Source organism: Leptosomus discolor, chromosome 1 (assembly GCF_034619465.1).
Source record: "Leptosomus discolor isolate bLepDis1 chromosome 1, bLepDis1.hap2, whole genome shotgun sequence".
Classification (NCBI taxonomy): Eukaryota; Metazoa; Chordata; class Aves; order Leptosomiformes; family Leptosomidae; genus Leptosomus; species Leptosomus discolor.
The window spans coordinates 86,273,303-86,298,390 of NC_141391.1; the positions used below are offsets into that span (position 1 = coordinate 86,273,303).

At 50.5% G+C, this 25,088-nt stretch overlaps 1 protein-coding gene and 1 non-coding gene across 2 annotated transcripts; both read right to left on the reverse strand.

Moving 5' to 3' along the window:
* Positions 1 to 329: 329 nt before the first annotated feature.
* Positions 330 to 15,101, reverse strand: RS1 (retinoschisin 1). Its single transcript, XM_009960070.2, has 6 exons — positions 14,978 to 15,101; positions 6,951 to 6,976; positions 6,576 to 6,681; positions 1,926 to 2,067; positions 1,589 to 1,784; positions 330 to 482 (listed from the first exon to the last, which is right to left on the reverse strand). Exons 1-6 carry the CDS (start codon positions 15,027 to 15,029, stop codon positions 330 to 332), a joined length of 675 nt encoding a protein of 224 aa, XP_009958372.2. The 5' UTR covers positions 15,030 to 15,101.
* A 5,544-nt stretch (positions 15,102 to 20,645) lies between these two features.
* Positions 20,646 to 20,718, reverse strand: TRNAV-UAC (transfer RNA valine (anticodon UAC)). The gene has a single exon. It is a non-coding gene; the product is annotated as a tRNA-Val (tRNA).
* Positions 20,719 to 25,088: the final 4,370 nt, after the last annotated feature.

The window sequence follows — 25,088 nt, forward strand, 5'->3', positions numbered from 1 at the left end:
TGCATTTACTTTGGCTCCACAAGCACGCTGTGATAACGATCTCCCCAGCCTAACACCCAGGGCCAGAAGCACCACATCTCACCGGATCAAAGCCGCGGCCACGAACCCTCCCGCCTTCCCCGGCGTGTGCCCCATAAACACCCATCAGCTTCACAGCAGGGTTTAACTTTATCACCAGGCGTGGTGCGAAGCAACGCTTTATTCAAGACGGCCCTTCCCTTTGCAGGCTGGGCACGGACACGGCAGGACCGCGGCCGCAGCCGGCGTCGGTGGCGAGGCGGGGCAGCTGCCCAGGCGGACACCTGCACATCTACCCCAGGAGACGGCGCTCAGCCGCACTTGCCCAGGCACTCGAGGAGCTCCATGCGGATGGCGATGCGCACGTGCCAGCCCAGTGGGATGAGGCGGATGTAGCGGGCCACGATGGGCGGCCGCAGCAGGTTCTGCACCGAGGATGAGCGGTCCGAGTTGCCGTAGAAAACCTGGGGAGAGAGGTGTGGGCAGGCAGTTAGGGGGCTGGAGATCCTGCCCCATGAGTTTGGGGTGCCTGTGCAGAGCAGAGGAGGAGGAAGCTCCCTCTCCTCAATCTCCAAAATAAAAAAAACCACTAAAAATAGCCACATGCAGACAATATTTGTCACACTGACTGGGTTTTATGAGTAAGTTGCTTTCCCCCCATTGTTCCTGCATTTTTTCTGGTTAACCTAGACTTGATCTCACCCCATTCTCCCTCATTTGCCTTCCCACAGCAAGGCACCGCATGTTCGGAGTGGGCATGGCTGACCTTGGCTGTTTGCAGCTCATGAGCCGGGCTCTCAGACACAACAATACAGGCAAAAAATTTATTTGGGGGCCCTTTCCCCACTGCTTGGGCATGCTGCCACATCTCCTGCTGCCACGACCTGTTTTTTGGGGAAAGCTCAGAATCAGTCCAGGGCTGCTTCAGCAAAGCCACCAGAGCCTCCCATGCTGAGACGGGGCCATCCTCACAGACGGACATTGAGGACACCCGGGAGGCAGCAGCTATGGCATCCCCCCGCCCAGCTGGGCTGCACAGGCACCACAGGCACCACTGTAAGGTCTCCCCAGTGCAATTTTTCGCTTCAAACCAACCAATAAGAAGTGCAGTGTGAGAACGGTTCCATAGGTTGTGACAACAGATTTTGTCTCAGGGGGTTTTCTGTGTCAGCATTGTGCACTAGCCCTGGACTCACGGCAAAAGAAGGAGCCCCCATTTTGCAGTGCCCAGGCATGGCCGGGCTCGTGTGGCCGCAGCCGAGAAAGGGGTTTTATCATGGAGGTCCTGCCTCCCCTGCGGTGCCACCTAATGCCTCTGAGCTTAATCACCAGAAAACATAAAAAAATTATTTTGTCCTTCTGCAGCTGGTCGGCATGGCACTCGCTCTCACCACAGGGGGGATGCCCCCCTCTGTGCTGCCCCCAGGCTTGGGGTGAGCACTGGGCCTCATCCACCCTGCTTCTCCCACAGCACCCCCCTCTTGGGGCATGTCCCCACCGAAACCTGATGTGCTCATGTCAACAAACACGCCACCCCTCCACCAGTGGCTGAAGTGTGAAGTCCACTGACCCGGTTGTTCCCAGTCTGGTCCTTGTAGTAAACCCAGTTGAGGTTTTCGTCGGTGCGGTACTGCATGCTGTACTTGGTCATCCACTCGTCGGCGTCGCAGCGCCCTTGCGTGAGGACCCCCGAGATAACCTTCACCTCCTTCAGGTCGATCTGCAGCCACTGCCCATTGTCCTGGTACTTGGAGAGCCACGCGCACCTGGGGGGACACCACCGACCCTGCTATGTCCTCCACCACTGCCATCCTCGGCGGGCCCTCCTGCCCCCCACGCTGCCAGGGGTCCCCAGCCCCCACACCCACCAGCCCACGGGGCCCTCGGGGAGGCATTTTTGGACTTACCCGAAGCCTTGGCCATTGAGGCGGGCCTTGTTGGCCGTCCAGGAGGAGTACCAGCCCGTGTACTGCTCAGGGTTGGAGCAGCTTATCTGGTCAGCGGTGACGGCACCGGACTCAAAGCCCAGGGGCTTGTGGTAGGGGCACTCTGCAGAACAAGGGAAAAAGTACCTTAAGGGACATGAGTGGCTTTGTTTCCTGGGTGTGTTTGCATCCTTGTTGTCAGCACCCTTCATGGTTTCACTGCTCCCTCTCCTCCCTGGCCAGGATGCTGGGGATGCTCTTAAACCCAGACCACAACCCCTGCAGTATTTGCTGCCCAGGGGCCAGGGGGGTCTTTATTTCTAACTCTTCTCTTGTGTGAATTTCTAACTCTTCTCTCTCTCTCTTTCAAACTTACTAAACCTGTGCTGCCTGCAGCATTTTGGAGGGAAGGTTTTATTCAGATATGGCAGTCCAAATCTCCTTCTTGCAAGCACGTGGAAGCAGATCCAGACTGGATCCAGCCTCCACACAGTCAGCCTCTGCCTGGTCCTTGAGAAATGCCTGGCACGCTTTTCTCGCTGGGCTTTATCTCCTTCTGCTCCTCCACTCACTGTCGATTTGTAGCTATGTCTGCATGGCAAACTTGAGAGCCTGCTCTGATCGTCCCTCCACAAGCACCCTCAGATCTTCTGCCTTTTCTGCTATGGGGACTATCTTCATATCTGGAGATGGTCTGGTCTTGTGGAAAACCTGTGGGTACTCTGGTGCCAGTGAGGTGTAGTGCTTGGCCCTGACGAAGGCTCAGGGATCTCCAGCTGAATTTTTGCCTTCAGATCTTCAGGCTACCAAACCTGACCCCACAGCTGTCTTCTGCTGTGATAGTGAGATAGTGAGAAGTTCAGCAAGACTCCTGCTGGCTGCGAAACCACTAGAGGCAGAAATACTCATTCATCATTAAAACTTTCTGTGATGGGTCACCACACAGTGCTCTGGAAGCCAAGCCTTTGGTGATGCTACCATGCAGAGCGCCTGCATGCTACCTGGACCTAGTTGTGGGGTTTTTTGTTACGATCATTTTTTATGCGATCAGGTTAACGCTACGTATCTAGATACACATAAAGAAGGTGCTCACAAGCATCGCATGGGGACAATTTTCTAATTTTGCAGCCTGTGGAGCAGGTGTGGTGCCCCAAGGGTAACTCTGTCACGTTTTCCAGTTTAGCATAGTTCGTTTCATGGGTTTCGGCAACAGAGGAGCGATCGAAGCTCTGCGCAGCTTCACTCGTGGGTAGGATGTTTCCTCACCTTAACCATGCCTGACCGACCAGCGTGGTGCCTCATGTTAAAAATGAGCAACACGCAGGGATGTCAGCGGGCGCCCAGAGCCTGGCACGTCCGTGGCCTCCCCTGTGCAACACCCCAGCACTGCAGCCATGCAGTCGATGTCATTAGCAAGCTCCACTATGTCAATATCGTATGCATCAATATCTCATTAACATACCTTGCTCAGTCGGTACCTCATTAACATGTTTTTCCCCACAAAAACATATAGCTGCTGTCCCGTGTTCCTCCAGGCACGGAAACATCGCGCTTTTCCATCGTGTTAAACCCCTCGCTCCCCCTTGCGCAAGAGGGCGGCCGGGCTGGGGTGGCCCCGCGTGTTTACTACTCGGCAGGCTTACCTCGAACACCACCTAACTTTACTTTTAGCAACACTAATCCGCAGACCACACAACCGTAATGCAATTAGCAGGTCACCTTCTGGTGCGTCCGGCTGCGCCACACGCAGGGACCCTCCAAACAGATGCCTGGCACCCGCCTGGCCAAAACGGTTAAACCGTTTAACGCCGTTACGGCCGACCTGGAGTAAACTCGTGCAGCGGTTGCAAGGCTGGCTGCTCCCCCTCCGGCCGTGCCAGAGGCCGCTCTGCAACACCTCAGCACGGCTGCTCTGCAAATGATCCCCAGGCAGCGGGGATGCCGGGCCACACCACCTTGGCTGGGCTGGGCTGGGCGAGGAGAGTGCAAAGCCCCCCTGCCTGGGGAGAGAGCCAGCTGGGAGATACGGCGACAGCATTCGTTTTTCAGGAGAACAGCCTTCATTAGTCAAGGAAGATGCCTTCATCACCTAGCTATGCAATGGTAAGGCGTGAGAATATCCCTCACAGCTAGCCTGGCCAGGAAACCTCCTCACACGTATGTCCCGCAGCCATGGACAGATCAAACAAACCTGCCGTGTCTCCTTTCCTTCCCTTCCCTTTCAAGGGGCCACAGTTTTAAAAGGGAAGAGGGTAGGTTTGTATTAGACATAAGGAAGAATTTTTTTACGACGCAGACAGTGAGACATTGGAGCTGGTTGCCCAGACAAGTTGTGGATGCTCCATCCCTGGAAGTGTTCAAGGCCGGGTTGGATGGAGCCTTGAGCAACGTGGTCTAGTGAAAGATGTCCTTATACATGGCAAGGGGGTTGGAACTAGATGATCTTCAAAGGTCCCTTCCAAACCAAACCACGCCGTGACTCTGTGATTCCTTGTTGCAAGCAACAGCAGGGTGGTACCAGGCTGTAATAACAACGCCTTCAGATGAACACGTGTACACTGTTAACATTAAAGAGCAAGAAAATGTGCAGCAGGACCAGGCTGGCACGCCAGGCATAGGTGCCAGCAGGGAGCCATCATGAGACGAAGGACTTCCCAAGGGGTTGGTTGGGGATCTCTGCAGGGCTGGCTGCCGTTCAGCATTGCCGTAAGGCTCTGCCGTGCATGCGAGCGTGCGATGCTGCTCCCTTGCCCATGGTGCCAGGGCTGCAGGAAGCAACTGGGTCCTATGTGGTGACCTAGAGTGTGCAGTAACCTCTGTTTGTCCAAAATACACTTTGCTGCAGCTCCATGCAAAGGGACACAGTTACAGGTAGAGGATGTGGAGGCGCAGAGGGGCACCTTCTGAATGCAGAGAGACTCACATAAGGCTGCAAGGATTGCAGGGACCTGCCCATCACAGGTAGGGTTGGTGATGATGCTGTGACAAAAAAAAGAGTTGTAGTGGCCAGCCCTTTGAAAGGGAGCGGTGAGCTCTGGCAGGGCCATGCCAGCTCAGACTCATGTTTGGGGTAGTGCACATGGGTTTCTTTCACAGGAGACTGGAGGAAACCCTTACAACAAGAGATAGAAAGTGTCATTCCTGGAGCTCCTATGAGTGATTCTTCTGCATCACAGGGGCTGCCTCCAGTAAATGCCTTCTTCCTCTTCATACTTGCTCTAGCAGGCAGCCCTGTGAAGATACTGTCTGCAAAAACAGAGCCTCAGAAGCCATGACCCTTTACTGGGGATATTTGGGGCCATTCTGCCCTGGGGGCGAGACACCACCCATGCACAGCAGATGAATCTTCTCCTTGTAATTTCTCTGGGCAGGGAAGAAGCCTCTGGGCAATGCTCCAGCTGGGCAAGCCTCAGGTGGACGTGGCCTCCACAGCAGCAGGTGCTCAGAGGGAGAGCTCAGGGGGAAGCAGATGGCCTGGCAAGGATGACTGGAAAGCCTCTGCGCTTGTCAGCTCCCTCACGCCACAGGAGGGAAACTTTCAGGTCCAACACAAGCATGGGATAGAAACGCCTGGGGTTTTTCCCCTCTCATTTCTGTTTGTGTATGCCTGTAAGCTCTGCCAACAGTGTCATATGTTCTTGTCAACACACGTTTTTATTTGCTTTCTAGCCCATCCTGGCTCCCACTCAGAGCTCTTCCAGGGTAACTCATTTAACCTCCTCCTCCTCCAGGGCAGCCATGCCAAACCCTGAGCACTGGGGTGACAATTTCGCACGTGTATCTCCCCTGGGGAACCTGGGGGCAGCAAAACACATCTCAAGTTGTTGCACAGCGTCTTGCAGGAGCTGGGAAGAGGTGGTTGCTGGGGGGCATGATGCAGGAACCACTTTCGTCACCCAGCTCGAGAGGGGGTGAACACCTCTGAACATCTGCGTGACAGAGGCCTGAACAAGAGTTCAGCTTCTGTGGGACACACGAGCTAAACCTGAGGATCAGCTGGGCACCTATACAGCCTTCCTGGGCTAACACATCAGGGAAAATGTGGCAGTTGCAGAGAACAACAAGTAAAGAGCTTGATCATAAATCTATAAAGCATGATCTGTGAAGAATGGCTGAGGGAGCTGGCCAGAGGCAGCCCAGAGAAAACTCAAAGGAAACACGATTGTGGTCTTTCATTTTAAAAATATGCTGCAAAGAAAGAACAAACTGTTTTCCTTGACCGCTAGAGAGGGGGAAAGATGTCATATGCTAAACGGCAGCAAGGAAGAATGAGCCTAGGTGGTACAAAAGGTTTTTTACAGCAAATCCTGCACACAGAGGTAGCTGCCCCAAGGCAGTTTCTGAGACCACCAGCGCCAGGGGCTGTAGGGACAGGGCAGGGTCACCCTGGGTGACCTCCCAAGGCCCAGGCACAGGCCCCGCTGTGCTGCCCCTTTGCCCGACAGTGAAGGGTCACCCCACACCTCCCACTAGTGCAGCTCCCCCAGCCCCTCCGGCAGCTGGGTTTGGAACAAGTACCGCTGTAATGTGCCATGGCTGCCACGCAGGATGCAACGAGGGAAGGTGCTGAGGGTCACCAGACAAACATGCAGAGAGCGGTGCTCTCACATGTTAGCAAAACTGGCCCATTACCTGGCATGCACTCTAAGCTGTTAGTCCGGCTGGACCACACCGAGTTAGGACCTCCTTGGCAGTCGCATTTGCAAGCCTTGCTGTGCCACAGCTCCAGTCTCTCATCCTAAAGGGAAGGTAAAAAAACCAGTAATAAATCAACATCGTCATCAACAATAGTGACACGAGGCTATATCTGAGTCCTGAAGCTTAGACAGACGCTTGCACCCACTCGGGCTCCTGCATCTTCTCTGAGACCCTTTCTTCATGCCAGCCTGGCAGGAAAGGGGGGATGACTCCCTCTTGCCATCCCTCCTTCTGCCACAAGGCACTGGAGCCGGGCAGTGCCGGACCCCCAGCATTTACCCGGCAGCCAAACCAGCCAGAGAAACTTACCTCTCCCGGGGAGAGGGCCATCACAGCTGCAGCAGCAGGCATGGATGGAAGAAAAGAGAGAGAGATCAGAAATGAAGATGCTGCAAGTAAACATCAGGAAATGCAATGGGTATTTTACTCCTGAGCTGGGGACAAATAAATCGAGGAAGGACTGACAAATCTACCACGTTTTCCCAAGCTGGTTGCCAGAGGAAAGCGAGAGGATGTGGGCAGGAACATGGCACTGCGTATGCCCATGTCAGTGCTACTCCTCCACTGCATTTTCTTTTTGATGCCTTTGACGTCTCCTCTTTCTGGTCAGATATGCCTGAAACATCCTGAGGAGAAACCCATGCCAGCCCCCTTGGCCTCTGCTTTACAGCTGATTTCAGCCTCTATCCCCTTTTGCCATCTTCCTGCCCTGCAGTTTCCCTTTCCTATTTTGTTCTTAAAACATGTGAGCTGATGAACCCCAAGGATGAAATCCCAGCCTGGCACCACCACAAGTCCCCAGCACCTTCGGAGGAGATGGGACACCCCGTGAGGTGCCTGGCCTGAGATCACACCCTCTGGACAGGATGGAGGAAAACAAAACATAAATAGGTCTTCCCAATCCATCTGACATACAAGACTCCTTTTTTTTTCCTTTCTTAGAGAAAGCCAGTTGGTGTGGCTGTAGAGGAAGAGCCACTATTTTTCTAACATCTGACCTGTTTTATCTCCTGCCTGTCACTGAGCAATTTTTTAATGAGCTTTTTTATGAGCTCTTTCCTTGCTGAAAGGGGTCTGCCGCTTCCCAACGAAGACCAAAACAGACTATGTTCATAGCATTTGGACTGACAGAATAGTGCTCAGACAACTATGAAACTAAAATAATTTTTAAAAATAGTCCTGTGACTGCTGATAATTCATCAACACAATGTCAAACACCATTTTCAAAGCCAGTAGGGAATCTGCAAGCTGCTAAGGACCAAGCTATTGAGCAGGTAAAAATTTGTGTACAGGAGCCATGAGAAAACCACCGTCTCCAAACAGAGCCTTTGTGAACAGGAAAAGAGGATCTTTTCACCAAATGAATTAGACTCTGAATTATTCACTGAAATCTAGTTATGATTTATTCATTCATGCACTGCCACTTTGCTGAGCCTAGGAAGCTCCAACAAATGCTGGGAGTTTACATCTTGCATTTCTATAGCAAGTTTCATCTCAAAAGACTCACAAACACTGTGCAATTATAATCAGCTGAAATATAAACTATAAACAAAGCTCTGTTTATTACTGAAACACAACTGCTCCTTGGGTGTGACACAGAGCCTGAATGTATCAAAAGCCTGAAAGAAAGGCCCCAGCAAAGAATAAAATGATAAAGAAATTTAAAAAAATATCCTTTCTTTAACACAGAAGTGGTCTTCTTTGCTTCAGTGTCCCAGGGCAGTATTTCTACCATCAGGAACTTACTGCATTAACCCAAGGCATCAGCCCTGGCAGAAAAAGTAAACATCAGTCCACAATAAAAAGACGTGGCTTTTAGTCAGGCTCAAGAGAGAGGCAGGAGTGCACCCAAATCCCATCGAGCTCAGCAGGAAAATGTGGGGGCACGTCTCCAGATCTGACCAGATCTTGGAAAGCATAGGCTGGGGGCCATGCACGAACTGCGCTCCACCTTTCCCAGCACAGATGTTACCCAGAGACTCCATCGTGCAACGAGGAAACCAAGGCGGAGGTGCAAGCCCGAGGCCACGCAGCGCACTGCCACCTCCGTGCTGTGCCACACAGCGTGAGGGCGGTTTAAGTTACCGCTGCCTGTCATCAGATCGATACGATACCAACCAAGACACGATCAACTATCAAAACTGTGCTGCCTTTGCCCATAAAAGCAATGCAGGTTGTCTCCTGCCCACTTGACGCTCTGTTTGATGCTGGAGCAGCACTGGGGGCAGGGGAGCCGGGCTGGCAGGCACCTCTCCTGCCCCTCCAGCCCATGGCACAGTGGTTTTTCCCAGCAGGGCAGGAGCTCTGCTCCAGAAGCACCAGCGCTCACTTCGTTATGCTGAGATTTGGGAGCCTGGCTCTCCAGGCAGCACAGCCCACCATGCGTCCCCAGTGCCCAGGTTTGAGCTCATGGGGCTGCGGCCTCGACACCTCCAGTCTGCAGGTGTTCGAGTTTCAGTTAGAGATGTGCACTTGCTATGCGTTTCTTAACCTCTTTATTTTCACCTTTAGAAGACTGATTCTTGTGGAAAACCTTTTGTAGGTCATTTCATATTTCTTTTCTCTCTTCCAGTGCATACCAGCAACCCACTTACATGTGTGTCAGGTATGTTTGCCCAGCACGGGGAAGTCTGTATTGTGGTGAAGCCTACTCTTGTGAACTGCATGCCTGTGGTGGGGAAAGGGGATGTGAATTACCAGGCTGATGTAGGAGTATTGCTTTGGATCCATGCTGAGCCCTTCAGCAGGCCTCCTCACTCCCTGCCTGGGTATTTGAGAGCCAAGATCAACATTTGGCACATCATTGACACACGCAGCTGGAAATCCAACAGCTGTGGGTGAAACAACAGGAAAAGAAGGAATAGTTTTCAGATGGGTGGGAGTATGGTAATACCAACTCAACCACCAGGAATAAATCCTTCTACCCAGGTCACCCTGGCGTTGCTTGGGTGGCTGCACCCAGCCAGTGGTGCCTGCTCCTGAGCCATAGAGTGGCTTTTAGGGTTTTTAGGCTCATCTGCCAGGGGCCATCACTGCAAATCAGGCAAGGGTGTGAATTTCAAGCACAAAAGCCCTTTTTTCAGTGCAATGTGTTATTGGGTCAGCCCTGTGACACGCAGAGGTGCAAAGGCAGTGCCAGGGCAGGGGCGCTGGCGTTCCACCCTTCTGGCTGTCCCTGCTGGGCTAGGGGCCTCCACCCCTCCCCACATGGCTTGCTGGTTTAAACATCTCAAACAGGAGGTCAGCTTTACCTTTTTGAGCTAGAAGTTAATTGCTAAGGGCTCGCTCCCACGGGCGGCTCACCCATCTGACCGCCAGCAGCCGCAGCTTGCAGCACAGGGGAGCGGCGGGCTTGGCTTGGGGTAAGCATGACAGCAGATGGGCCAAAAGTCCTGCCTGGGCAGCACAGCCTGATAACCCCTGGCGTCGGGAAAGGAGAGGAAAAGATGCCCTTGCCTGCAGTTAGCCGGAAAAAGTAGTAATTGATATATCGGTGTGTTTACAGCTGTGACGGGCCCTGTCCTACAAAGGAAATGAAGAGGAAAGCTGGCTGCCAATACTCTAAAAATGTGATGGCCAGCATGCTTTTACAGCGAGCGTGTTTGCCTTCAAGGAAGGTTACAAAGACAATTGGTAATTGTAGGTCAGACAGAACGAATTGCTGCAATTCATGGGAGAGTCATAAGTCCTGCACAGTCGCCGGGGGCTGTTGTTTTAAAAGTACAGGACTGAAAAAAGAACCAAAATGAAAGAGCCCTATTTACAGCCCCCGCAGTGCCCCAGGACATTCAGCAAACCATCGGTTCAGTGAAATAAATTATTATCTGTGCGTGTTTGTGAGAGGCAGTGAGATAAGGCATGCGCCCTTCCTGTCCCTCCATCCCACCCTGCAGTGTGACGCATCCAATGCACCACTGTGCACAAACGCCACCCCGTAGCGCAGGGTTTGGGGACGGGGGCTCAGGCAAGGGGGTGATTTTGTGCCAGAGTGCCCATTCTGGTGGGGCTGGGCTGGAACACAGGCCCTGGGATGGCCCCGTTTGATGCCTGCTGCTGAGCAGGGTGGAGGGGAGACCTACCCCAGAGTCTGGCCCAGGTTTGGGGGAGAAGGAAAAGAGCTGGCAGAGGCAATCCGAGGATGCCGGGATGGGGAGGACACAGGTGTCCCGAGGTGGAAGAGGGGTAAAGAAGAAGCCACAGCTTAGGGCTAGCTGGAGAAAAGAAGGAGCAAGCAGGAGCAAGGAGGCTCAGCTGCTGGCATGGATGACAGGAACAGGTAAATTTATGTCTCAGAAAATTTGTGGTCATTAAGAACATGGTTAAACAAGAGAAAGAAAGGAGGAAGTGTGGGCAGAAGTAACACTGCCAAAGGCTGAGCACATGTTGATAAGGTCAGCTCTGAGAAATCATATTGAATAACCTGACCATAAAGTCACAACAGCAAGCTATCTTTTTTTTTAGTGTGGCTAGAATTAATGACAGATGTACAGGCATGAGAAAACACATCATAAAATAAAAGAGAGAAATAAAATACAACATAGAATAAATGTCAGTGACTTGATTTAACGGAATAAGTTCACATAAACCTGGTCATTGCAGGCAAAGTATGTGGAAAATGTTAATGACTTTGTTTATTTATTGACTTTACAATTCAGGTGTCCCAGAACCTTCAGCTGGAGAATAGTTAATTTTGCCTCTCATTTCTGCAAGCAACATCTCAGTTTAACAGAGCTCAGAGAGATGAGCAAAATCATTTTCTCTACACTTCTCCCAGTGGAGAGCACTCCCTCTGTGATGCAGCACTTTCCCTGCGTGGTGGCTTTGGCTGCATAGCTAGTCACCTGCTTCCCTTCTGCATGTGTGGGTCGTGGGGCAGGGGAAAGGCAAACCACTTAAAAAGCAGAAAAATGCGACTGGAGCCCCAGAAAAGCTGTCACAGAAATGAAAGAGGTGTTTGGAATGAATGGCATTGGTTTTACCATGTTTTCTGAAAGGCACCCCATTGCAGGTCCCTGTTTTCGTTGAGCACCACATTAGAGAGCATCAGGAAGCAGAGTCAGGTAAGGTGTCTGTAAGCAACACAGAGGGTCGAGACACCGAAAAAAAGCACTGCGGTACCTCTGTGCCCATCGGGTGCTAGTTTGTGGGTTGCTATATTATTAACTAGGCTATTTTTACATCCAAGCCCTCAAAATCGTGCCAAGCAAGCGAGGTGACTCACATCAGGCTGCAGCAGCCTCCGTAGCAAGGTGCGTTTGGGGAAACTGCCACATCCCAGGCCACCATCCCGTGTGGTGTTTTCCCCATTTCTCCTTGCCTCTGTGCCAGTGGCGATGGCCGCAGGGACCCCTGCTGCAGCGGTGGCGGGTCCCCACGTCTCCTCGGCAGGCGTAGCCCCCTCCCCCTGTCACTTCCTAGGTGCTTTTTTTGTTTTTTCCCTAGGACTTTTTCTGTGGCCATGCTAGGCAGGCTCTGTGGGACCATGTTGTGCAAACAGTGTCTTTATTTCTGAAACGTGCAGGCTGTAAATGGTCCTTGGGAGCTATGCTGGCAGGCAGAGACCCCCCCCAGGGCATGGGCAGATCTGTGTTCACCAGAAGATTTTGGGAGCTAGGCTGGCCTGGTGAAAGCAGGGGGTTCATCCAGGGGCTCTCACCACTTAAAGCTGGACTGGGCCAAATGCTCACCCTGTTTCCCCTCCAGATTATATTCTAGCCCTGGCACCCCCCCCCAAGGAGGGCACCACCGCCCTGGCACACATCAGCCTGCGAGGACTCATCTCTGCTGATCGCTGACAGGCACGGCCAGAGCCAGAGACTGAAGGCAAGAGGACCAGCACCAGCATCAGCCTGCACAGGGGAGCATTGGACGCGCCTTTGCTCCTTCCTCATGCTTTAACACAGCTGCTGTTTCCCTCATTCATTTTGTGGGGATTTTTCATGGGTTTATTATTTTAATTTCCATTTAATTCTCTTTATTTGAATGATTTTTATTTGGTTTCCATTTTCATTCATTTCTATTGTGTCTCAATTAATATTTACTAGTATTTATCGGAAAGTGATAAAAACTGTATTTAAATAATGACAATTATACCTAGTTAATTCATATACATTTCTCTTTTAAGCCCTCTGTCTCCAAATTTTTTTATGTTGTGAAAATATTTGGAAAAAACTTAAATAATTTGAAAAAATCAACCTTTTTCTGCTTTTCTTCTTAAGAGATGTAGAATTGGCTTTTTTCCCGAAGTGTTCCTTTGAAAATCTTTGGCAGTTTCTGATCTTATTGACATGTTTGTTCCTTCCTGCTTAGAGCTATGCAGAACATTGTCTGCATAGTAATTTCATTAGATCTATCGATTATGAGAAAGGGCGGCACTAAAGATGTTATTTACTGTGATCTGAAGGCGGGTTTGGGCCTTTGATTTTGTGGTTTTTTTCCAAAGCTGCAAGAAACAGAGGGAAAAAAAGAAATCCACTCTTTCAAACTGCTGAGATGTGCTTATTGCCTGACGTGTAGTGAGCACGGATGGAGTCATGCGGCACAGGCATGTCACATTCAATGTGCTAAAAGCATATTCATGTCAATCCGGGGCTCGGGGTGCTCCCCCTCACCATATGGAGGGGGCCCAGCAGCTGCTGCGGCTCTCGTCGCAGGAGTCTGCCTGCTGCACCATATGCTGCTGCTGCTGCGGTGGTGTCCCCGGCAAACACAAGCCCAGCCAAGGCGCGGGGGCTGGGGGTGCTCCTCTAAGCCACTTGCTCTGCCAGAGAAAATAAGCTAAGGAGCTTATCATGGCATCGGTGCACGTGGCTCAGAGGACTGACCTAGCGGCACCTTCTCTGTGGTGGGAGAGGCAGGAGTGTGAGGGGGACCTGGGCAGAGGGTCGCTGCTCGCTTCATCCAGAAGAGGACACTTGGACACGAAGTAGAGAAAAACAGTAAACTAAGAAAACCAGTAAATTAAGAAAATAAATTCAATACTGAAGGAGCGATGCCTGGAAAGTGATCCTGCAAGTAATTTTTCACTGCAGGCTCTCCGAAAATATCCTGACGTGTGGGTGTCTATTAAAAGCAAGCTGTGTCTGGGATTCAGAGCAAGGTATGAACTCATTCCAAGGACTAATTGCAGTTATGCCACCCATCAGGAAAAAAATGCTGGAGTCTGGCTAAAAACAGCCTTCTGAGAAGCTCAGGCACCAGTAGCCTACCCACGTGAAACAAAGGAGAGCGAAGAGATAAGGTATGAGGAGAACGCACAAATATTTGCTGGAAGATTAAAAGGAAGACCTATTCATTAGACAGAGCGGGGTACAGCCAAGCATAACAGGACGAAAGGAAGGCATGGCTAGTTGAGGAACACTTTCCTGTCAGTGAAATTTGGTAGACCAAAATATTCAATGGAAACAGAGGATAGAAAAAAATAGACAAAGCAAAACACTTAGAATTCAACATCCATGGGGGAAAAGCTGGACTGGCTGATAAATCTGTCCCACACTCTAACAGATCATACTCTATTCACACGTTGGTAGATAGTGGCTGGCACTTGGCAAGAGAAACCTCAGCCTTGTTTAAGATAATATCAGCTTTGCTATTGGCTTCAATGAAGCCAGAAGTTCACACACAACCCAGAAAATTACATCCTCGTTCCACATCTGGGTTAATTAAAATGGAAGGAGAGTATGACCCTGAATTTTCTGGCTGCTTCTAGCTGCTGCTCACCTGCTATCATTGCTACTTTTCTGAAAAGTAAATTTGAGAAAGCCTCAAAATTGATAAATACTTTTCCCATTTTCTTGACTTATGATTGCTTTTTGTTGTTAAAGTGTCTTTGGAAGTCTTTCCCCAGGCCAAAATACCTGAAAGAGCCTTTAAAAAAAGGCAGATCTCCATCAGCAATGTCTTGCTGCTAGAGAAAATGATCACATTTTGATTAATCAAGAGTTTTGATTAATGAAGGACCAGTCTTTCATGTTATACTGTACCTCATTTTTCAAATCAGCATTATTATTTACTCACTGGCTCAGCTGCACTACAATTTTCTTTGCAAATTCATATTTTGACAAATTATATGGCAATTTTTTTACACTGCAATTATTTTGTGAAATAGTTTTACTACTGAATATTCATAGAGCTGTAAGAACGCTGCTCACTCATGTACATAAATTACACATCTCCTCCACAATTTTATCTTTCCCTGAATTATTATGCTTCCATGAGAACATAGAGAAGAGCTTGTTCTGTACCCCGCAGCCCCTGGCAGAAGAAAGAAGCATGGATGAAGCATAAAATACAAAGAGGGACATCTGAAAGTGCCTCTCAAGAGGCAAATTGCGTACCTTTGTACCAGAAAAGAAGAGACAGCAGGACGCTTCCCATCTTGAACCGCATCTTTTCCTTCCTCTTTTGGGAATAACTCCTTAGTGTGCTGCTTGGCTTGCCGGGAAGGCATGAGATTAACTTAAGTATTGCCTAAGCACCTTACTCTCCTCCATTCTCATGATTTTATCAAGCACCATCAAGCCAACCACACAATTATTACTGTCAAGCTCCATCCTAGAGGATGTGTCATGTGTAACGGTTTTTAAAAGGTAAAAAGTGCTGAGACACTGACACTCTTGAGTGTGAATCTGATTGTGTATGCAGACACACATCCAAATAAACAAGGATATACCTACCTAGAAAGGTGTCTAATGTTTATAAAATGTATGTAGTAGATATTGTCTGTTGTATGTAGTATGTATTCATTATCTTCCACCCCAGTTGTTTACCTCTACACTATGAATGCCTTTCCTATTAATAGCTGTGTGTAGAAATCTGCCCTGTCCTTACTGCTCTTTCAGTTATCTAATTGCAAGGGGCTGAAAACTGCAATTAGTAGATCAATCAGAAATAGCACATCAGTTGTTTACTTGCTGAGCTGTAAAAATCTCAAACCAAAACAGTAAACCTCTCTTTGCTAACAGTTCTACCTATAGCATCCTTTCAACCAGTTTACACCAAAGAGTGTTATACATTTGATTTTAAAATGACTGAAAGATTCAAGACAACAGACTGCTAGTGATTCCCGTGGATCGTGCACTTTTTCCTCCAGTCTCTTAATTACGTGCAATTAGCAGTGGATTTTTAATGGAGGTTTTTTGAAAGCAATTGCTTCAGAAGCAGCTTTCTTTGTTTCCAAAGATCTTGGATTGTATGCACAGGGAATAGATTAAAGCGCTGCATAGATCACGTGGGCTGCTGTTGAATTACGCTAGACCTGTCTCTAGTCTTCTGGTCTACATTCATTCAAAAAATGCTGCACAAACAAGGATGCCGACTTTTCAGAAACAGTCCCCTGGGCAGGATTCACCTCACCTGCCTGGGGACATCCCAAAATTTGGAATGCCCTGTAAATGAGATGTCAGGTACAGCATCCCTCTGCAGTCGCACCTCCAGCACCAATGCATCCTGGCCTCGCCAGGGCGTATGACATGGATGGGACGGGTCTCCTGCCAAGGAGACTCACAGCTTTGCTCAGCCTCGAGCAGTTTAACCTTCTCAACCCAACACTTTTCCCACTCTAATCCACCCTCAGGGAGAGGGGTGGTTACCGTAGGCAGACCCCTGCATGGACACAGCCATCTGCTTTGTAGACCTGGGCCAACTCACCCCAAACACTGGGGAGCACCAACGCACGGCCGGGCGAGCAAGCAGGCTGGCTCGTCCCAGGCACCAGGAAGAGGGTCATTTTCCTAAGGGCAGGGGGCTGCTCCTGATTTTTTCTCGGAGGCCTCATGCTCATATGCAGCATACCTTTCAGGGCAGTGAAACCCACCAGAAGGTCCACCCAGTGGGTGAAAAAATGCGAGCCTCTTTGAGGGTACCAGGGCAGCCTCTGGGCACCCACCATGGTGTGGCATCTCACTCCAGGCTCTTCACAGTACCCGGGCAAGGCTCCCTCTCTCCCTCTCTTTCCTGTCTGGTCTAAAATGGGCTGCCACAGAGACAGAGATTTCCAGAGCTGCTGAAGACACTCAGGTATCTATTCCCTCTCTGCACTGATGAGCACTTGGTATTTAAATCCCATAGGCTTGAAAATCCCAGCTTAAAAATCCCTAAATACCTTCACCCACATACCTCTTGGAAAACCAGACCAGCGCTTCAGCCTCTCGCCTTATGGTCTCATAAGCACAGGTCACCATGAGGCAAAGCTGCCCACCCAGACAGAAATCACCTGCTGTATTTTAAAAAAGCAAAACCAAACTCTCCCTCATCACCCCAAGCAGTTTAAAATCAGGTTGGTTTATGGTCAACTCCATCCTTCAAAAACGTCTTGATTTTGTGTAAGAAATGCAGTAGCTCAGGGATCATGTTCAGAAATAGCACAGCTATCATCAAAGAACATTTCATCCAAAGAGACACCCTCAAGACCGGTGGCTCCCCAGTTACAAAATTCCCTCCCTGCAGAAAAAATGGCAGCCTTTGTTTAAAAAATGTGTCTGTAGCATTCAAAAAAATCGAATCAGCTCACATGAAGAGTAGAAGAGCCTTAAAACTAAAGTCTCTGTGTAAATACTATGCAGTTCAGACCCTCTGTGTCTAATGGTGTTGGTGGTCCTTCATTTTAACAACTGTAAACAGCAAAACTGTGCTGCCACTGCAGGAAACATTGCTAAATGAATCATGTAGTCAATTCCTAGCAAGCACACAAATACTTCCAGGCACAAAAGATAGAAAACATTTTAAAGCCAGTACACAACACAGCACCAGAAAGGGCTACATCTGCCCTTTATCAAAAATAAAAATAAAATCTTAAAAAGGATACAAATTCACCTGGCATTGATTATGGATCAAAACTGTGGCTTGTACAAATGGCCCAAAGTAGGACAGTTTGGTGACACCCACACTACTAAGTAAAACAGCAGCAGAAACTGCCTGGGCGTGTTCATTCTTTTGGCCAAACGTCTTCCCCAGGTCCAACTCATGTTCCATTGGCCTCAAGATATTTTGGGGTGTTTTCATGGCCCTCAGATATCTTGGTTGTGTTTTCTTCCCCCAGATTGTGGGAAATAACACAAAGGCCACCCTGCACCATTGGGATGCTGTTGGTCCATGAAGCTGAGAGTACAGCTTGCATTTTCAGGGGCACAGCATGAAGGGACGGGGGTACATAAGGGTGTGAAGACCCTGGGATGACAGCAGGGGGAACAAAGCGGAGTGGAGGCTGTTTGACACCCTGCCTGGGGATGCTCCCTGGCACGTGTCCTTCCCCAGCTGGGTTAGCTGGCCTGAACCACAATTTTACCAGGATTTGGCTAAGAATTAAACAGCACGGATGACCAGAGGCCAGTGCTTCAGTCTGTACCTTGACTTTGCTTTGTTAACAGATATAGATACAGCTCAGCACTGTTTGAGGAGCCCCATGCCAGCATCGTACGCAGACTTAACACTTTCTGCCTGGAGCTTTCTCCTTATGAGAAATTAATTTGCTTCCGAGCACGGCAGAGCTGTGCATCCATGAGTTTTCAAAACACATACGTGGGCACGGAGCCCTCCCTAGCACTTGACCAACTGACAGCCTGCATGTGTGCCCTCGGAGGGGAAGCAGGAGGCCAAAGCACTCACGTGTGAGAGAGAAGTGCAACTCCACGGAGAGATTTCGTGTTTCTCCCAAAGTCAGAGTTGCCAGACAGCTAAATCAGAGCGGCGTGCACAGATTCATGCGTCTGGGAGCTGAACACACACACAACGCGCAATATCTCAGCGCAAACGTGTGACAGGCGCACTTTGGTTTTAGCACAGTTAGGGAACGTACAAAATACACATTCATACACGTATGTGTGAACAACAGGCATCTCTTGGAAGCACGACACTGACGTGCCGAGAAAGCAAGACTGCCAACGCTTTCAGAGCTTGAGTCAATCCATCAGGAGCTGGATCCCCTTGAAATGGATGGAGCTATGATGGTCTACACATGCTGAAGTTCTGGGTTTTGAAATAAAATATTCTTTTCACACGTCTGAAGTGTGAGCTTAAGCCCTCTTCTGAACAGGAGCCTCTTTCCTAAATATAAGAAAAAACTACGTTGGCCACCAGGATCAGGCCGACTCCCTGTAACGCATGCACTTGGGGGAGCTGTGGCTGTTGTTGGCAGGGTAGGCACCATGGGATCACCATCCCTATTAGATGTGAAGTACCTACACTGAAGGCTTGCATACCTTACATTAGGAGAAGTCTAGCTATAGCTGATTCAGCTTTGAGCCTGTACCCTGGAAGCAGCCCGTCTGTGGAAGACAGTTTACCCAAGAGGTGGGATGTATTGCTTTGGCTTCGCCTCCTGTGGGCTGTGCACACACCGCTAAACAAGCTATGCAGAGAAAAGCCAGACCTGAGTATGTCTGCACTTTCAGGCTGCACAATACACAGGCCCTTAGTGTCATTACAGTGCTTTATGTTACGATCTTAGCCTGCTAGGTCTCACTATGTGATACACAGGTGCTTTGTATCCAAAAGGACTTCTGCAACCTGGACAAAGTGTCCCTGCATTGCACTGCAATCTCTAACTTCAGCTTGCCCATACCCCAGAGTGTTTCTTTAGTAAGAGCAAGCACTGACAAACGTTAATAGTTTTCTTAAGATAATGATGACGAAGGTAAGTTTCTTAATAAGACCCTGATTAAAGTAAGATAAGCCAATTTTTCTCTTTCATCTTTAAGATAGGTAAATCACACTCTCCCACTCCAATCCTGCAAAAAGACTCAAGAGCAAACTCCAGCTCAGCAGAGCTAAGGGACTCTCTAACTCCTCCTGCAGAGACGTCTTCGCCCCAGCCCTCGTTAGGGCTCCCATGCACAAACAGATGCTGTGGCAATATCCATGCTCAGAGGTTACCCTTTTCTAAAGGCTTGCGCATGCAGTGAGACATGTTGTAATTCAAACATTAAACTGCTCCAAGGAAAGCTGAGACGGCTCTTTCTTTCCTGATTAATAGAAATACACACAGTACAGGGGAAAACAAGGACAGAGTTAACCATGCTTGCTAGCTGTGAACTGTGGAAAGCGTGGCCTTTCCCCAGTGCTCAAACACTTCTCCAAACAGAGAGGCGAAAGCAACAGTGCTCCAGTCTGCACCGGTGAGACATCTCTTTGGGGATGCATCGGGCTGCAGCATTCACCACCACCAGGTGGGTGCTCACATGCCCTCGGCCCTGCTTGGGAGGAGGCACAGGCCGCTGCTTCTCCTTGCTGCTGCCATGGCTGCCTCTGGTCTCTGTGGTCTCCTTGGTTACCCAGCTGAGGGACTACAGTGAGGCGGGGATCCCTCGCCTGCGCTGGAGGCCTGCGGCATGGAGAGGCCCCATCTGTGCCTCAGCACGGCAGCCAGCCTCGGCCTAACCGCACCTGTGAGAAGGCACCCAGAGGAAGATGCAAAATGGCCCCCGACGGCCTATAGATCAGGTGGCGGCGCAGAGAGGCCCACAGCCCCTGCACCACCCCAAGGCTCCCCTCCGCACCAGAGGTATGGGGGCTACTGGCCACCTCAAAATGGCACCCAGGGAGTAACCAGATTAAAGCCTTGTAAATCCTGCCTCACAGAGCCCTGCCAGGCAGGCGGGTGGAGAGAGTGCCGCCTGCTTCAGTGCCTCAGGGGGCTGGCTAGAGCCAGCTCCTGCTGGCTCTCTCCAAATTTTCGTTGACATTGTTGCAGGAAACGGGAGTGGTTTTTGGGAAAAAAGCAAGCACCGCAGCAGCGTTGTCTAAATTATGCTAACATTCTTAGAAAAATGCGCTATTGAACAGTGCCTGGGGAAAGGGCACTGCTGGGCCACAGTTTGCTGCCTGAGGGGGCTTTCTGCTCCCCTCACCACACGCTGCTCCTCCTCTGCCGCAGGCAGGAACCGCACTTTCTTTACGTGCTCATGACGTTGCCATCTTAGCGGGGAAAAAAAGCAAAAGGAGACCGACTGCTTTAAAAGGAACTATGAAAAACTGAGGGCGAACGCAGAAAACGGTAATTGCGGGCGCTGGTTCCACTGGGGCTCGAACCCAGGACCTTCTGCGTGTAAAGCAGACGTGATAACCACTACACTATGGAACCGCCATGTAAAACACGCACCGCGGCACTGCCCTTATCGACGAGACGCTGGCCGCTCCTCCTCCCCCGCCCCTTAGCCCGCGCGGGTGCGGCGAGCGGGTGGGGGAGGCGGCGCGCGTGGTCACGCGCGCCGCCCCCCCACCCGCTCGCCGCACCCGCGTGGGCGGGCAGCCGTTGGGCGCGCGGCGAGCCGTTGGGCGGCGAGGGACAATTTCTGAGGGCGGGCGGGCGGGCGGGCGGGACAGCTCTCCGCAGCTGCCGCCCCCGGGCTCTTATCCTTTCTTTCCTCCTTTTTTTTTTTTTTTTTTTTTTTTAATTTTAATTGCCGGTTAATTAAAAATGTAGTAATTAAAAATTATCTTAACGCGTTTTCTGCCCCTCGGATAGCTCCAGCGGAGCAGTGGAGGGGGTAAATCACTTTAATAGCTCTCATGGTATGGGAAAGCACAGGTAAGGCGCTCGTGCGACCGCTGTAGGCGTTCCCCTGCGTGTTAGGGCCTGTCCGGCTAGCAGCTCTCGGGCCCGGGCCTGCCCCACCACACACGGCCCAGAGAGGCAGGGAATGAGCCCGGGGCAAAAGGGCCACGGTACGTGTGGTGGGTACTGTGAGCGCTCCCTTCCCGTGCATGTATTCGGTACACCTTTGCTTTTCAGCCGTCATTGCCACCCCGCCCCCTTCGGAAATGGCTGGCGAGCCTTCCCGCGCATCCTGCTGCTCCCTCGGTTTGCCCGGCTTGGCAAACAGTGGTCGCTGGGTCGGTGCGTTCCATCTCGGTGCCCAGCCGGTTGACCCAAGCACGGGAAAGGCAGGCTGAGTTCCGTGAGAGGTGCGGCGACGCCCCCGCTGCCTCGGGGGAACCTGGCTGCGTGGATCGGGCGTCAGTCACTCACGGCAAGGCGCGGCACTGCTGGCTGCGGGGTGCTACAGCTCTTTTTCGTGGGAGGGGGAGGAGGAGGTGATCGCCTCGGCACAGGAGGCAGCGTTTAAAGGAGCGTGCGGAGAGGGAAGGCAGAGCCTGAAGTCTGTCGGTGCCAGTAATGCCCTTGAGGAAGCTGCCGCGCGGTGCCTGAGGGAGCTGCGAAAGTTGGGATTTATCCCCTCAGACACAGCGTGGGACGCATTAACGAGTTTTTAAGATGAGCCGTGAAAGCCAGACCATTTGCTTTCCAAAATCCACCTTGAGAGCACCGAGGGTTTGCCTTCAAACACAGGGCAGAGGCCGCGGGAGCGGACCTCTCCCCCACTCCGCTGCACCTCCTCGCGGAGCACGCACGGCCGGAGCGCGCCCGCCCGGCGGCACCGGGGCGGCGGGAGCGAGCTCCCGGGGCGGCGGGAGCGAGCTCCCGGGGCGGCGGGAGCGAGCTCCCGGGGCGGCGGGAGCGAGCTCCCGGGGCGGCGGGAGCGAGCTCCCGGGGCGGCGGGAGCGAGCTCCCGGGGCGGTGCTGCGCCGCCAGCAGGGGGCTCCCCGCCCTCGCGCTTGCCGACTCGCCCCCGGGGCGCGGACGGCGGCGGCTTGTACCGCGCAGCTCGGCCTGCGGGGGTTGTGAGGGGTACCCCTCTGCAAGTGAGGGTTTTGAAAAAAAAAAAGATAAATGTTTTGTTACATGTGGACGTAGCACGAGAAGGCCTAAGCGTTCGTAGGTGTGTCTTTGCTAGAGGGCAGCTGATGGAGCTGCTTGTACTCTGTTCATCCCCTACTCCCACCCAGCAATACCCAAGATGACTTAGGTTGTGGATTCATGGTGTATCTGCTGCAGAAGATGGCTGCTTGTGAGGGTACTGAGCAGTGCAGCTGTTTCTGTGCGGTTCAGTGCCCGACTGCATCAGGTATTCATTCATTCAGGGGCTCTTTTGTCATCTGTTATACCACACACTAATCGCCTTGTTTTGTCTATTTATGTTTTACCTGGGGTTTTGCACTATTTGCATTACCTCAGTTCTCACCATACTAAATCCTCACATCCCAAAGGGAGCGGCTTGTAGAAGTACAAATTAAGGATAAGATGAAAATAGAGGGGAAGAAAATTATTTCCATAGAGTTTGCTGACCCCCTACCATGTATGTGACCTGCTCGAGCGGGTCCAGAGGAGGGCTATGAAGATGACCAGGTGGCTGGAGCACCTCCTCTATGAGGACAGGCTGAGAGGGTGGGGTTGTTCAGCCTGGAGAAGAGAAGGCTCCGGGGAGACCTTACAGCGGCCTTCCAGTGCTTTAAGGGGGCCTGCAGGAAAGGTAGGGAGGGACTCTTGATCAGGGAGTGCAGTGATAGGATGAGGGGTAATGGTTTCAAACTGAAAGAGGAGAGATTTAGATTAGATGTAAGGAAGAAATTCTTCACTGTGAGTGTGGTGAGACACGGGAAGAGGTTGTCCAGAGAAGCTGTGGCTGCCCCCTCCCTGGCAGTGTTCAAGGCCAGGCTGGATGGGGCTTTGAGCCACCTGGTCTAGTGGAAGGTGTCCCTGCCCATGGCGGGAGGGTTGGAACTAGATGATCTCTGAGGTCTCTTCCAACCCAAACCACTCTGTAATTCTATGATACTCCTGATTTTTGAGAACAGCTTTCTGTCATCCCACCGACTGAGAAAGTTTAAAATTGTCCTGGACATTTATTTCTCTCTTCATTTCCTCTATTCTTTTTATTTTTTCTGTTTGTGTCTGGACATCGATGCCTCTCAGGCAGTGATTTTTTCCTTAGCTAGTACTTTAAAATACTTTGTTGGGTCATATAAAAATACTTCTCTGAGCTTGGTAGGGTAAGAAGAGGGGAACCATGGTCAGGGCTCAGAAGAAACACATTCCCTTTGACGGTGATTACCTTCAGTCTTTTTGAAAAATATCAGTTACATCACTTTGTAGTGGGTGCTTCTGAGAAATAGGCCTGAAGCAGAATTTGAATTATGTATGTGGAATGCCTGCATGGAGGCTTGTTCAGGAGGTTAATGTTTCCAAAGTATTTGGAAAACAGAATATGTGCTATTACATCAGGAAGGGCTGCTTGTAAAGGGATGTCCTGATTTTTGTGCTAGCAACATAACTGTTTTTTTTCTTGTCATGCTAGACTGCTCAACAACACATTGTCAGAAATTTTTGTCCTACTTTCTGTTGCAGCTGTTGATGCTAAAACCCTTTGCAGCACCTTAAGTGAGCATGTGATACATGCCTGCTGAACAAAAAAGCAGTAGTATGGGTGACCTTCTTGGTGGGACTTGTATGTTCTCTTTGCCCTATGTAGAAAGGAGAATGGTCTTGTTTGGTGCAGCCTATGTCCTTGGACTCCCAACAGGAAAGGTTAATTTGGAAAGCACATTTGTGTTTCCTCAAGTTGCATGTTATTGTGATCCCCACAGGTAACTGGAGAGGTCCCTTAGTCCAGCAAGACTGACTCTTGATCAGGTTGCTTGGTCACATCAGACCACTGAGACAGAGGGTGAACAACTTCCATGAATAACAAAAGAAAACAAGCAGTGGAGACTTTATGTCTGACAGAACCTAACAGTTAAGGGTTTGATCCCTCCCCCATTGATTTTGGATGAAATATTTCTGATGGATTTGTTGGCCATTGGAACAAACCTTATAGCCTCTCATTATGCAGAGATCTTGGTAAACGCCCATATAGATTAACTTATCAGGTACAGTAAATATTTTATAAATAATGTGTATCCCCAGAGTGCAGTGGAAAGAGGTTATGATGTATTTTTGCTTGCATGCATTTTGGCAGAATGGCATGATCATACATAAATGATTAGCTACTGTAACTCTGATCAGGAAAGTGCCTCCTGCCAGAAAAAAAAGCATCAAAACTCTTCTGGGCCACGCAGAATTATCACGCCTGGCATGTATTCCATTTACTGTCTTGCCTCAGAGGAGAGGAACAGCTTTGAAAGTGGAAGCTTGTGTCTGGGACTCCAGAACCTCAAAAGACTAGCTCAGTCAGTCAAACCAGTGCATTCACACAGTGCCTTCTGCTTTGCTGGTTTAGCACTTTAAGTATCTTTTGCACATTAATAAATGTATCCGTTCTGTCACAGTGAGGGCAGTTGTCTGTCTCTCCCAAAAGATGATTTGGTCACTCTGTCCTTCACAGTGGTGGTTGATACCTTTAGAACTGTCACCAGACTGATGGCAAAATTTTCCTGAAGATACCACGTTACAGTATTATTAGACCTTTGGGGCAGAAGGGGGGAGATCTTGCTTTGTTTGTCTCTGTTCTCAGAAATCTTTTGCTCCCTGTCCAGTACTGGTGGGACTCCATCACATGGAGAGGCTGCAGAGCAAGGGGCACAATGATCCCCACCTTGTGCCCATCCATTGGAGCTTTCTCCCACCGCAGCGTGCTTTATAACCCGTGGTGCTCTTTGGACCCGCAGGCCCCT